Source organism: Chrysochloris asiatica, unplaced genomic scaffold, assembly GCF_000296735.1.
Source record: "Chrysochloris asiatica unplaced genomic scaffold, ChrAsi1.0 scaffold00105, whole genome shotgun sequence".
Taxonomy (NCBI): Eukaryota; Metazoa; Chordata; class Mammalia; order Afrosoricida; family Chrysochloridae; genus Chrysochloris; species Chrysochloris asiatica.
Genome location: NW_006408623.1, coordinates 4,450,765 through 4,465,473, shown reverse-complemented (window position 1 = coordinate 4,465,473; position 14,709 = coordinate 4,450,765). Strand labels below are relative to the sequence as shown.

Genomic DNA, 14,709 nt, shown 5'->3' with positions numbered 1-14,709 from the left:
GCAAAACCCAAATATGGGGCGGCAGCAGGGTCTGCATCAGATAGGTGGTGGTGGTGTAGCCTGCATCAGGTTTTGGAAGGCTGTGATTCTTTCTCCAGCAAAACTGCGGGTAGTTTTGATCTGCTGACCTTGAGGTCAACAGCCCGACTCATAACCACTACACTTCCAGATGGATAGGACGTCTGTTTCAAGTTCTCAGGGCTGGACTCGTCCCTGTTACTGTACTGCCAGCAATCACTCTGCAGTAGCCTTCAAAGCCACCACATGCAAGCCTCCCTCTGACCACAGCTCTTATTCTCCAAGCATGATGCCTAACCAGACGGTACCCACCCCACATCCAACCCTCACCTCCTCACCAACTCCACCCATGCTGGCCCCACCAGGCCACCGCTCGGAAGTGTTGAAGAAGGCAAGACTTACCAGGCATGATGATCTCCGGGAACCCCGTCTTCCGGGCCACAGCGGTGGTCCTATCCACCAGGTGCGGAAACTCTTTCCGAATCTGATGAACATCTCCAGGAAGCAACTTCAAAGTTACCCATAATCCTAGAAAAGGAAGGGGGCATGAGTCGTGTGTGGTCTCACTGTTTCACAAGTTTTGCTTGGTGAATGGGCAACGTCTGCCAGGAGCTGACGCACAGTTGTGAGAAATCAGAAGGTAGCATTTTTCTGGGAGTGGTTGGAGAATGCTGTCATTTTTGTTCTCCCAAGGAGGAGGCCAGCAGGGGCAGACCCAGGAGGCAGCTCCACAGCTGCACTAACCCAGAAACGTCTCATTGCACTCTCCGGGGGTTAGAAGCAAAGTGCGGGGCTGGCCCCCCACAGCCTGGGACAGCCTCAGCCTGCAGGGCTGGGCCTCTGTTTGAGGTCACTAGAGAAGGGGATGCTCAGACCAACACTTGGTTCTCTGAATCCAACAGGGAGGATGAGACTTGCAAGCACCCGACACTGAGGTGCAGAGGGCTCCTAAGGGAGCACTCCACTAGTGGCTGTGAGCTGGCCCGTGTTCGTGTTTCCCTCCCTGCAAGGTCACAGAGACAGAAGGATCATGCTGCAGGTCCTCTGACAGTCAGAGGCAGGGGACAAAGCAGTTGCTCAGCTACAAGGGCAGACTCTCTCCCAAGAGGGAATGGAGGACGGTCACCATCAGCTGCAAAATTGGGACCTGTTCCCCCTCACTCAGTTCTATTCAGATCCATGGGTCCGTCAGTAAATAGCAAGGCACCTGTCTCCCTGTATCAGTCCTGACACACACTCCTGATGGGAGGGTGAGCGTATGTAGTTGTGTGCACATGTGTTGCACATGTGTGCACGGCATGTGTGCATTAGGGATACTGGTATGCATGTTGTGTGCCTATGTATTATGGGTGTGTGTTATGCATGTGTGCATGGCTGTGTGTTGCGTTTACAATGTGTTGTGCATGCTTAAGTGTGGACTGTCCATGGTGTGTGCATGCTGTTTGTGTGTGAGTGTACATGTGTTGTACATGCATGCACGACGTGTGTTTCATGTGTACCTGTGTGTAATGTATGTCTAGGTTTGTAGTGTGTGGTTTATATGCACATGTTGTGTGTGTGCACATGGCTGTGTGACATGTGTACCGTGTGTTGTGTGCATGCTTATGTGTGGGCTTGCATGGCGTGTGCATGCTGTTTGTAGGTGCATGTGCGTGTTATACATGCATGCATGGCATGTGTGTCATGTGTACCTGTATGTAGTGCATGTCTAGGTATGTGCTGTGTTTGGTTTATGTGCACATGTGTTGTGCCTATGTGTGTGGTATGTGCCATGTTACTGTAAGCATGTAGTAGGTGTGCTGTGTGTTCCAGTGGTGTGAGCACGTGTGTGTGTGTTGTGGACACCTGTGGATGGTTGTGTGTTTACACGTGTGCACATGTGTGTGTGGGGGGTAGTTGTCTCCCGTCTAGCTGTGAACATGCAGCGAGCAGGTCAGCTGGCCTCACTGGTAAGCACAGCACTGTAGACTCACGAGAAGAGCAAGAAGGAAACTCTGGGCTCGTGCACCATCCAGCAAGTTGCACGTGAAATGGGTGTGGGCGGAATGGGATGTGATACTCGGGAGGAATGCCACAGGAGACGAGTCCCACAGAGAGTGGCTCTGCTGGAGCGAACCCAACCACCCTCTGGCCCTTTAGCTGCCTAGTCTGTGAACAGCTAGCCTCCAATCAACCATTAACACAAAGTGGCTCAGGGATAAAAACATCACAGAGGACATTTCGCTCTTTGGCAGCTGGTGACAGCCCTTTCTTCATCCTACCTAGTGAGCCCCTGACTTCTTTAAGGATCTAGTAAGCACCTGCTTTGTGTCGGCATGTGCTAGGCACTGCAAACCAGGGTTGATACCCCAAGACAAAAGTGACACCCAGTCTCAGAGAGAAATACTTCAAGAGGAAGTTCTCGCAGATGGGTTAAGAGCTCATTCCCAAGTCTGCAGCCTCAGAGACTCCAATGAAGGGACATGGGACTGAGAAATGAAAGAGTCACACTGAGAGCAGGACCAGTGGCTGAGGCTCAAAGGCACAGGAGAGGGTGGGAGACGAGGCTGGGCAGCAGCAGGGCCCGGCAGGGGGACAGAGTGCCAATACCCAGACAAGTGTAGTCTTCAAGGTAGGATGTGGTTTCTGTCTTTGGGTGTTTTCCTTTTGGCTTTTTTCCTTTCTTTTTAAGATATGGAGTCCCAGCTCAGGGGAAGGAGAGTTTGAAGAATGAAAGAAACACAGCCCAAGGAAGGAGGTGCCGAGGGAGTTGTCGGGAGGGGGCATCAAGGAGGGTGTGCACTGCTATTGCTCAGTTTGTGAACTGCACAGGGCTCCCAGCCTAGGGGAGGCGACTGGGAGATACCTTCCAGCACTCTCCACTCACCACGCCGTGTGTCCAACCGCTAATGGCGTTCCTCTGGGCCCTACGGTCTAATTCACACAGAAGTACCACATGCTGATGCCAGCTTGGGACCTTGAGGGCCCTTGGACTTCCCCTCAGCCCCTGGCTCTGTCCTCAAGTGTCACAGGCCAGGCCACAGAGACCCTCAAAAGTGCAAGGTGAGCCAGCCACAGGGCCCCCAGGCAGCTGTTCCCCACTAGGAACATAAAGATCACCTCACGAGGTATGATTCCCAAAACCTCCCCAAGGAACGAGCATCTACGGGAAGAAAACAAGGAGACTCCTTTCAAAGGCTCCCAGGCCATAGTGAGGTGATTCTTTTACAGGGGATGATGGCCAAAAAAAAAAAAAAAAGCAAGGAGGAAACACCTAGCAGTGGTATTCTAAACCCTTATAGTTTTCTACTCACAAAAGCCAGCTTGCTCAAATAACTTAGTTCATGAACCAATATCAGAGGGACACAATTCAATCAGCAGTAGCATAATTTAAATGTAGAGATGAAATTTTCCTGGTTTCAGAGCGTAGTACACTCTTTCTTACAGGAGAAAATGAGGCCGCTTTCCCCAAAGACAAAACGTGTTTTGGTTTGATTTTGTGTGGAAATAGAATAACTAAGAAGAGAAAGAATTGGAAACACACAAGATGTCTCCAAGCAATAGGAGCAGATAGCGAGGGTGTCTGAAGATCACTGGTATACAGAAAACACCCAGCACCGCAGGGCCCATAGCCACTTGAGCTAAACCCAACTGGGACACGTAAACTGTGCTGACAAAAACAGGCCAGAGTCAGGCTCGATGCTGATCTCAGGACGGGTATGGCACAAAGATAAACAGAGGCCTGTGGGAAACTCACTGGTTCTCTGTGGAGAAGCACGTTTCATCTCTGTGACTCCCACTGCCCCCAAGCCCCAGGTTTCCACTTGATGTACAAGCAAACATCCTACTAATTCTGGGCTCAGACTGACAGGAAACCCAGGCAGCTGAGGGTAGAGCCCTGCCAACTCAGCTGCTAATTCTGCGTTTACTGTCCACACTCCATACATCAGCCTGAACATGCAGACTTCTGCCCAGGAGTGGACCATAAAAGACAGGAAGACACCTGAGGAGCCTTTACTCCATGCTCACTGAAGCCTCAGCCCTCACTTTCCCCAAGAATGGGCATCACTGGCGTTCTCCTTTGTACCTCTTGAGTCACAGATTTGGGGGCCACAGCCCAGGACACTGGCTGGGCAGTTCCATGTCCCTTTCTCAGCAATTTCCTGCTAGCTTGACCCCAATCTTCACTTTTTCCATGTGACCTTCTGGATTAAAATTTATCAAAACTCTGATGGCTATGTGAGAGAAACCGTAGACTCAGCAGGAGACCCCAACCTTAGTCCTCCCCTCAAAACTGCTTGAATTGGACTATGTCCTGGGTACAGATGGGGAGGCCAAGGATTTATGGGAAGATGAGTCCTGAGTCCGATTTGAAATTGCTGTCAGGAGAGACCATGTGTCACTAACGTCTGGAGTTGGGGATTTTATTTGCTGTTGTTTGACTAAGAGGGCGTCAGAGGAGGGAAGACTGTCAATTGAATTCACACCCAAAGAAAGCTAAACTTCCAGCAAAGTCGTAGAGATAGCCCATTATTCCAGAATATTCTTCAGACTTGCGTCATATTCTCTTTCAGAACAATGAGAAAAGAACCAAAAAACACACCCTTTTAGAAACCTGGAGGCATAGAGACAAAGTGCGATCAGTGTCAACGAATGGAGCCTGTAGACAGTGTTCAGCGGGAGACAGTTTTGTTCTATTTGCACCAAAAAAATTTTTTTTAAAGAAACAAAAATAATCCTACCCACATGGAGTGAAAGTAGACCATGGAATCCACCCAGGCTCTGGTGAGTCTGTGGCATGTCTGCCTCCAACCAAGGGCACAGATGTGGATTTTCCATTGGTGCTAAGGGCAGCGTTGGGTACGTGGCATTCTGAAAGTAACAGCCCCTCTGATTGGAGGCAGACCTCTGCAAACAGTTGCTTTCTCGAAGCCCTCCTGGCCAGCCAGCCCCAAGTGCCAACTGTCACCAGCCCCGAGGTGACTGATTCATTGCCTCTGCCAACAGAAGGTCAGCTGCTTGGAAACGTGTCAGTACAGGATTAAAAACAATGAAGGCAGGGCCAGGTGATGGGGGAGGAGAATTGACGTGGAAAACGGAATGGAAACGGAACACAGTATGCACAAGTGAGGCATTTGTTGTGGGGACAGAGCAGGGGACCCCCAGAAGACACCAAGATGGTGAGGAAGGCAATCACGGACGAGAACAACAGAGCCAGGACACATGTACTTAGATGGGCTCTCTTCAACGTCTCCAGGTTCCTCTAGTCAGTGAGGTGGACTAACACCCTATGGACAGTCATTACCATGAGTGAAGTCACTGCAAGAGTCTTTTGTTTTTTTTTAAATGATTATGGTGAGAGAAAATGGCTGCAAAAGATTGGGCAAGCTGAAGGAATGAGTTGTTGCCAGTCTTAGCGACTCTGAGCTCTTTCCAAGCATTTCATTCCATCCGGCTGCATCTTCCCTTTCTCCCAGGAGGCTGGCTCTCAGCCATGCTCACAAAGGAGATCAGCAGGAAAACGCAAGTGTGTCGGTCATCAAGAATACCCATTATGCACCATTTTCCAACAGCATCGTCGTCGTCAAACTCAAACACACAAAATGCAAACCAGACAGTAGCAACCACATAAATGTAAATGAACATTTATGGAAACAAAAACATCGGATACGTACCCTGACCCTTGTGGTTGACTTCTTTAGCGGCGATCACTTTGTTTATAACAGTCTGAAGGAAGTCATTCTCCCCTGCCACCCTGGGTGAAAAACGGGATGACATGTTCAGCGGCTTGTGTCGGATGGCGTCGTCCAACGCGAGCCTGGAGGGCACGGGACGACCAAGACCACAGGAGACAAGGGGGCACAGAGACCCAGAGGCCACATAACAGGGGAACACAAGAGATCATGGTCACCGAGGGCAAGACAGACGCATCGTGAGTCAACGCACAACAAAGGAGAGGACAGGTACCAAGAGAAACAAGGAAGAGCATTGATCAGGAAAATACTAAATCACGTGAGAGAAGTACAGTACACGGGGTTGACCCGCTCCCAGGGAAATCAACATGCATTGGGCTCCACTCCGTTTCTACTTGTTATTGGGTGCTGTCAGGGTGCTTCCAATTCAGAGCAACCTCATGTAACAGCGAAGAAGTGCCCATAGGGGGTCTTAGGCTGTCATCTTTATGGGAGCAGATTCCCACATCCTTTCTCCCACAGAGTTCCTGGGTGGGTTCGAACCACAACCTTTGAGTTAGAGGCCACCAGGGACCCTTACAATTCCCTGAGACAATGACAAAAAGGGACTTATCTGAGAATAAAGTCATTAAAGGGCATTCAACTCCAAGGCATGGCTTTGGGCTGTTTCCACAGTTTCAGTAGTTCTGAGGCATAACATGGATCAAGGGCCAGAAGGTTGCAAGGGGAGAGCAAATCAACACAAAAAAGTAGGGAGTGTGGGTTTCCCACCTAATTGCCCAGCAGTTTTCTGGAGACCAATGTACTCCCTCCATGAGACTGCATAGGCAATATAGTCTCCGAAGACTAACCGTGAGAAGAAGGGCAGCATCTTTGACTAGCACACCTATTAGGAATGTAAAGGGTCCTTGTTTTCAGACCACGTGAGTGAATGCCAATAGGCAACATGTGAAAACAGAAATACCACATAGCACAACACAACACAATTTGAAATGAGCAAGAAAATGCACGTCATGTGCATAATGTTTAAAATCATTTCTGAACACCAAGGACAGTATTACTTGCCACTTGAACCACTTAAGGGAACCAAACACCGTTTAATGTACTTCACCAAGTTGAAAAAAGAGAAAGGGGGAGATGTACACTGGCCTTGCCTCCCTAAAACCTATCCTCTGACGTAACAAATCCGTTTTAATGGAGTAAAGACCACGGTTTCATAACCATGGTATTTCCCAAAGAACTGTTGGCAGTGCTTATTTTGCTATTAAAATCATGTTGCTTTTTCATTTCTAACACTACAAATATTAATCTATATTAGTCTTCCTTCAATAAGGCAAGGAGCCACAAATTACAGTAAGAGTTGAATGCGAAATAACATGTTTTTAAAGGGAACCTTTTGCTACAAGACAGAAAAAGATGGCGGCCATGCATAGGAGATCCCAAACAGCTCACCGTGTGATGTCAAGAAGACTGAGTTTGAAACTATCAGCCCCCCGTATGTTTCAAACACCCACCAGACTTGTGTCTCTCTTGAGTTTTCCCAAAAAACACTAGCAGGCAACTGGCTATTTCAACTTCATAGTACATTTGGGCATCAAAAAACTCTGTGGTATAACATATAAAATCACATCCAAAGTAGCCTTACGTTTCATGAGCAAAGAAAGCAACTTAATATTAATATTCATAAAAGTAGAAATTTTGTCAAAGTGTATTTTTAATACCTCATTTTTTTCCCCCATGTTCAGACATGATTGCTTACTGAGGAAAATTCCAGATTCTGCAGAACTTTGCTCCCTTTGTAAGTATGTTTGTTGTTAGATAATGTTGAGACTGTTGCATGACAACCCTGTATGCAACATAACAATGAAACGTTGCCCTGTCCTGCGTGGCCCTCCCAGGAGTAGGAATGGTTGAGCCCACTGCTATAGCCACTGGGTCAATCCATCTCACTGAGGGGCTTCACCAATTTAACTGGGTGTTGTTCCAAAACAGTGATGTCCAACCCAACATTCAGGGACAACCGAAATGTTCAAGTTAACAACATGGCAACCACTAGATACATGTCGTTACTGAACTCTTGAAAGGTGCTACACAAAATTGGTAACTTTATTACATTTTAACTAACCTCCATTTAAAAAGCTACACATGACTCTTGGTTACAGTACGAGACAGAGAAACACATCTTGCATTTAAATCATGAAAGACCTCTGTCTCAGTTGTGCTGGGTGAGACAGAGCTCAAGCTCAACTTCAAGCTCGATAATGCAGGGTTTTCTCCTGTCACAAAGATTACGAAATCTTCTATTGGGCTAGAAAAATAGTGTCCATATGCTATATGAACAGCCCATCTACCGGCAAGGAAAACAACACAACCATGGTCTCCCAACCATTCTCAGCTAACTTATGGGGGTTTATCTCCTGGGTTGAGCTCTACATAAGTTTAAATGCCTGGATTTTATGAGGAGGACACTTGCAATGTCGATGTTGAGAGTATATACTTCCACAAAGAATGTGTGTTTGCTTCTCTTGGGGATTCCAAAGAGCAAACATGCGGCACTCAAGGCCGGAGCTGTTGAGTGAGGTGGCCCATCTTGCAGAGATTGGCGTACAAAAGGGAAGCCACTCACACCTTCTGCGCCCCCACTGACAGGGACCCACCAGCATAATCGGCCTCCCACCCACTCTCAGCTAAAACACTAGAAAGTCAGGCAAAAGTTCTACAAGAAAATGTATTTCAAGTCTTAATTTTCTTTAGTTAAAAACAAAAATGAAGAGAAAATATAGAAAACAGGGCACTCAGTCAGACAGCTCAGCCTACTCCCTGTGGCATTCAGTCGTCTCTGACTATTTCACACCCCCAGGAGGGAACTGTCTCTTATAATTAACCGGCACCCTCCTCATTGTGCCTTCTTTGTCTCCACTCTGTCCGAGGTATAGAAGTGCCCTTGAAGTGGCCAAAGACCATTCTCTCTGTGCTCCTGTGCTTGAATCTCCAGAGAAATCACACCAATTCTTTCAACCTTTTCCACAGATCCTACTTTCAAATCAGAAAATCGATTTAACGAACCCCCTGCAAAGTGCTTTCTAAAGACTTTAGGTCAGCAAGAGACAAAGGGTTTTAAAAGCACACAAAGTCTACGTTAAGCAAAAATGGAGATGAAAAACTCGGTGCCTCTCACTTTACAAAGGGACTCATGGTTATTTTGTTTGGTTTGCTATTTTTAAAGCAGCAACCTCCTGTGATGAATTGGAAAGTATTCTATTCAGAAAATGTGAATCGTCCCTAGAATAAATCAATTATATAAGGAAACATCCATGTTCAGAGGAGAACTGTTAAGTCTGTGTGTTGTACGGGTTAAGGCAGCTCATGATCATATGTAAACTCTACTACTCACAGGTCCCAAAACACATGCTGAGCCAAGGATTCTAAGGGATACAAAAACTTCCATGGATTATAGCACTGACTTGGTAGGCTTCTCATTATTACCAAGTAACCAATCAATGTGTATCATTATAATGAAGATAATTACTACAGCAGTAGGTTTTCCATGTTGTATCTGGTAAAGTACTTTGCCCCATACTTACGGTTGAAAGGGAATGAAATGTTGTTTGTCTTCATCATCTACTTTTCCATGTATTATATCTGTCACATCCATCACTGGGGACAAAAAGAAGAAGGACAAAGAGAACACAGATTGCATTGCGGAAATGCTACAGTCATGAAAACAAACAAAAACAAAGGAGCATGGGAACAAAATTAACTGGATGGTGGAATGCTCTGATACCCAACTGTCAATGATTTCCATCTTAGCAAGACAAACTACATTGTCTGAAAATGGTGACCCAATGGGTTCAGACCAAAAAGGAACTATAGAATAAGCACAGGACTGCTAACCACAAGGGTGGCAGTTCAAACCCACCAGACGCCCTTTGGAACCATATCCTGGCTTACTACCAGTTGGAACAGACTCACCGGTGCTTAACAATAATAACCACCTATTTTCTAATTGGCACTTGAGATCTGGCTGTGATGACATAAACATCCTTTGACAACAAACTCTTGAAATGGGGCTGCTCTCAAGCAGCAAACGAATTGCTACTTTGATTTCAATACTGTTAGTTACAATGAAAGAGGGACAGGTAACTGAGGCTACCATGTTGGATGGTGCCACTTTGGAGAGCCCTACCTGAGTTATGATTATGATGCTGTTGCTGGTGTTAGGCACCGTCAGTACCAAGTCACAGCAGGTCTACCGGCAAGGAAAACAACACAACCATGGTCTAAATGAAACACAGCCTGACCCTGCACCATCCTGACAATCATTCCTGGTTGAGACCACTGCTGTAGCCACTGAGTCAAAACCATCTCATGGAGAGAGAGTCTCCTCTTTTATAATTGGCCCTCTATTTAATAAAGATGCTTTGCCAAGGGGGAATTTCACCAGCTAGCGTAGTAGTTATGAATTGGGCTGCTAACCTCAAAGTCAGCAGTTCAAAACTACTAGCTGTTCTACGGGAGGAAGATGAGGCTTTCTGCTCCTGTAAAGATTTACAGCCTTGGAAAGCCTGTATGGAGTTGCTATGAGTTGGAACGAACTCCATGGCACATAACCACCACCAGCACCACCAATCCTCACAACAACCTTCTAGAGAGGCAAACAGGTGAAAACAGGAACTCATAGATTTGCTGAAGTCCACAGTCAGAAGCTGGAAAGCCAGAGTTCCAATTCAGGCTTGCCTGTTCCTGAGACCCACCTTCTTTCCATTTCATTCAACTGCCTCAGAAATGCATCCCCCGACCAGGGGGTGCACGTGAGGCTGGGTAATGGCATCAAGGAGTGGGCGATTACTGCTAAGTTGTCCAATGGCCATCTCCCGTTCCACCTACCTTCCACCCTAACCTCTCTTGCCCTTGATCATGACAAATAGCAAAATATCCAAGGTGACCCCCACAGGTGGCATGGAGACGATACTTCCTGTCTCTGCTTTGACTCGATGCCACAAGTGATGAAAGACAAGTAGGGGCTCATTTATTGTCGTGGGCACAAGCCCACCCCTAGTGGCTGTAACCATATATTGAAACGGTAAACAATCTCTATTTTTATGTCCCCCACCCCCACCCCACCCCCCAAAAAAAAGGATGATGTGTTGCCAGAAAATCAGCATTCCCCTCCCCTAGTGGGCTTGCCAGAACCCAGGAAGCCTGCCGAGGTACACTGAGGGACACTCCCCACGAGGGCACACACAGAGCACAGAGCTTATGAGTGATTTAGCATCTCCACTGTGTCAGACCATCAAGATGGAATGGCTCAGGGGATAAACAGCCTGGACTCAGATCCCCACACGGGGATTCCCCAGCTTCTAACACTATTGGAGACTCCTGTAGCAGCCCTGTGGGATAGGAGCTGGACTGCAAACTGCAAGGTTGGTGGTTCAAACCCACCAACCACTCCTTGAAAACCCCATACAGGGTTGCTATTAGATGGAACCACTTGATAGCATTTAACAACAACAACAGGAGCACAACTGGGGTGGCTGCCTAGCCCTGGATTGTGAGATCCTTGCATTTGGCTATAAATCAGAACCAACTCGATGGCACTTAACAACAACAACGTCAATACCACCAGTTCAGGATCATGAACTAGATAGAGCCAAAATCCAGTCAGCCTTGGGTATCTTCAGCAGTACAGACAATCAGCTATGGGCCAGACAGACACATAGATGTCTAACCGCAGACCATCTTTCCACCCTGATTCCAACTGAACTGAAGCCCTCTTTCTTCTACTCTGGAACACATCACTCATCTGATCGTGAGGCTCCCTGACCACCCAACTCTCGCCACTTTCCCCAGTGCCCAGTTCAGGAACAAGCCAGGATCGCAGGAGCTCAGGATCCCATGAACACTCCAGGAGCTCAGGGATTTTTGCAGGAGGTTAACAATAAGCAAGTAATGCAACTGCTCTCTGAGCTCCGCCATCAGAGACAACCCTTTCAGGCTGTCCCACCCAACTTGCAAGGGGACTCTGGGGGCCACATTCAGGTGTGTGGCCTGAGAACTGCATATGTGCTCTCCAGCATTTGCCAAGAACTTCTCTCCAGGTTTAAAGAAAAGAAATGAGGCATGCTTTTCAGTAGAGGACCAAGAAGTACAAGCATAAAGGTCTATGCACACCTGTTCAAGTTGAAACAGCATGTGCCATCGACAAAGACATGCAGAAGTCAATCTGGATAGTCTCAAAATTAAATGTACTCATAGCCAGTAATGTTGTGGACTTCTGGTATGGCACTGTAGAATAATCACTGGACTGCTAACCACAAGGTCGGCAGTTCAAATCTACCAGCCACTCCTTGGCAACCCTATACAGGCTTGCCATGAGCCTGAAGCACCTAACAACAACAACAACAACATTAAAGTTGCATGCAGAAGGGCCAAGACTGGCTGCCAAAAAGTCAGATCATTTTCTCAGGTATGAGAAGCATTCCTTCGAAACAAAGAGAATGTTCGGTTGGCGGATGGAGGGCGTGGGAACAGAGGTGGTTCGGTGGTAGAATCCTTTGCCTTCCACAAGGAGACTTGAGTTCTGTTTCTGGCTGATATGCTTTACGCATGATCATCATCTATCTGTCGGTGGAGGCCTACATGTTGCCATGATATGAACAAGTTTCAACACGCTAGGAAGAAATAGCTGGCAATCTACTTCTGAAAATCAGCCCATGAAAACCTTAATGAATCACAGCAGAATGACCCACACAGACCATGGGTACAGACAGGACCGGACAGTGCTTCATTCCGTTGTTCATGGGGTCACCTGAAGTCAGAGGTCCAGTCAATGACAGCTTCCAAACACAGTCCTTAGCTGAGAGCTGGCCTGCCTGCTAGGATTGCTGAGCCTTAACTTGTAACAAGGGGGGTGAGAGACTCTGGTGCTGGTCCTGGATTGCCCATCATCGGCTCACCAGGTCATTTTAATTAGATCAGGGATTTCGATTTAATCGGTTGGTGGTGAAGCCTTGGCAAGAGTATTACCCCCAAGGAAAGCTAGCACCGAGAGTCTCTCTAGTGAAGTCTTTCCATTTGAGGCCCAAAGCTGCCCTTTTCTGCATTGTCATCAAAAACCAGAGCAGAAATATCGAGTGTTATCAGCAGCCTTCTCAACATGAGCGCCACAGAGTGGGCTCCAACACAGAGACCCCATGCACAACAGACCAACACTGCCCTCTGCCAACCTCACTGTTGTTACGCTTGAACTCATTGTTGTAGCCACCGTGTCAGTCCATCTTATTAGGGGGCTTCCTCTTTTTTGCTGACCCTTGACTAGACCAAGCATGATGTCCTTCTCTAGGGACTGGTCCTTCCTGAAAACATGTCCAAAGTGGGTGAGAAGTCTCCCCATTCTCACTTCCAAGGAACATCTTAAGAGAACTATTCTTATTCATGGTCTGCACCCTTCCACTTCATCGCACTGAAAACTCCACACAAATTCCAACCCCAAACCATTCACCAAGTCCAGAGCACCGAACACCACCAGTGACTGAGCCTAACAGGCTGAGAATGTGGGTCAGGGGCCCCACAGGGGAAGATGGGAATGCTGTAAAATCTAAAACATGAATTATACCTGGGCCACAGGCAGCAACACATCCGGAGCATCATCACCTAGACATGAAACCACGCAAAGATCTAATTGATTTTTTTCTCTCTCTCTAAGAGAAAAACTTGTAAATCATGGCTATGCTGTCCAGTATTCAACAACAGCTGTTATTCAAAGTGAATCTGATGTTCTCAAACTCTTGAAGAAAAGGAGGTAAAGGGATTACCGGCCACGCCAAAGGGCCTCCGCAAGCCCGAGGTCAGCTTCCTGGTGTTGTTGTCACGCAGCTCCATGCGGCCGACTCGGACAATCTGACAGACAAAGCTGATTTTCTCCCTTTTCAGGTCCCTGCTTCCAAGGTCCTAGAAATATTAATGTCCATAAATTATTTTAGAAAGCCACTATTCAGGGCCCTTTCCTTTGCAAAAGACAGAAAAAAAAATGGATTGAGACTTTTTGCTCTGACCAACTTTTGGCATTTTAAAGTTATTCACATGACAAAGGTATTGAATAACAATATTCAATTAGAATCAGGTAAACCTAAGACAGTGGTTTAAGAGACCCACGCCATGGTTACAGGTTACATCTGGTCAGCATGATGCTAAGGCTTGCTGGACACTCTGGAGGCTTCTGGGAAGGCTCTTTATTATTACTAAATTAACATTAATGATATGCAACTTGAGCACGCATGTGCTAATGTGGAAAGCCAGCAAACGGAGGTTACTAAAGTGAACCATGAGAAAGGTTAGTAGGTAAACTGGACATCAGCGGCACACTCACGGTAAAAACAGCTCGCAGATTATGTAATCTGTCTATATCTTTAGGTAATCCTGAACTTGACCATCGAACCAGGTAGTTTTCGCTTGAAAAAGAAAAAGGAAGAAAGAAAGGCAAATTACTTCTCCACATATAACATATACATATAACATTACAATGACTTATGATGAATACTGCAGAACTGCGAAGGCAACTACATGAGCTATAAACCTGCTAACAATACACCCATCAAACCCAGAAGGGGTCACCGTTTACCAAACAGCAGGTAATAACACCAGGGAGAGATGTACTTCCCAGAACAGTCTACTATCAGGGACTCAAAGAGCCAAAGAGCAGCATTTTCCCAAAAAGAAAGTTCATGAGGCAAGAAGGGGCAAGGAAGAAGGGCAAATGGAAATGGAAAACCCAAGGGGGAAGTGAGAAGGATACTGAAATATGGAGGAGATTCCAAGTAATCTCACAAAACAAAATGTGCACCCATTGTTGAAGGGGAAACCAACGTGCTTTGTAAACTTTCACCTAAATGACGAAGAAAATTTCAAATAAACAAGCATCGTATCAGAAAGAGCTACACTTTAAGCAATGTGATTTCTCACACAATGCAATACGAGGACTACACAAAATCCTTGAGAGATTTTAACCTTGAATGACTTA

The 14,709-nt window shown here is 46.7% G+C and overlaps 1 protein-coding gene across 1 annotated transcript in view; it reads right to left on the bottom strand.

Annotated features, from left to right (window-relative positions):
- Positions 1-14,709, bottom strand: part of DOCK1 (dedicator of cytokinesis 1) — a 576,252-nt gene that overhangs the window by 508,016 nt on the left and 53,527 nt on the right. The window contains exons 10-14 of the mRNA XM_006867474.1: positions 14,059-14,140; positions 13,505-13,640; positions 9,275-9,347; positions 5,673-5,752; positions 421-546 (exon numbers count right to left, since the gene is read on the bottom strand). Of these exons, the coding sequence (XP_006867536.1) occupies positions 421-546; positions 5,673-5,752; positions 9,275-9,347; positions 13,505-13,640; positions 14,059-14,140 (497 nt within the window). The remainder of the gene's footprint in view (positions 1-420; positions 547-5,672; positions 5,753-9,274; positions 9,348-13,504; positions 13,641-14,058; positions 14,141-14,709) is intronic.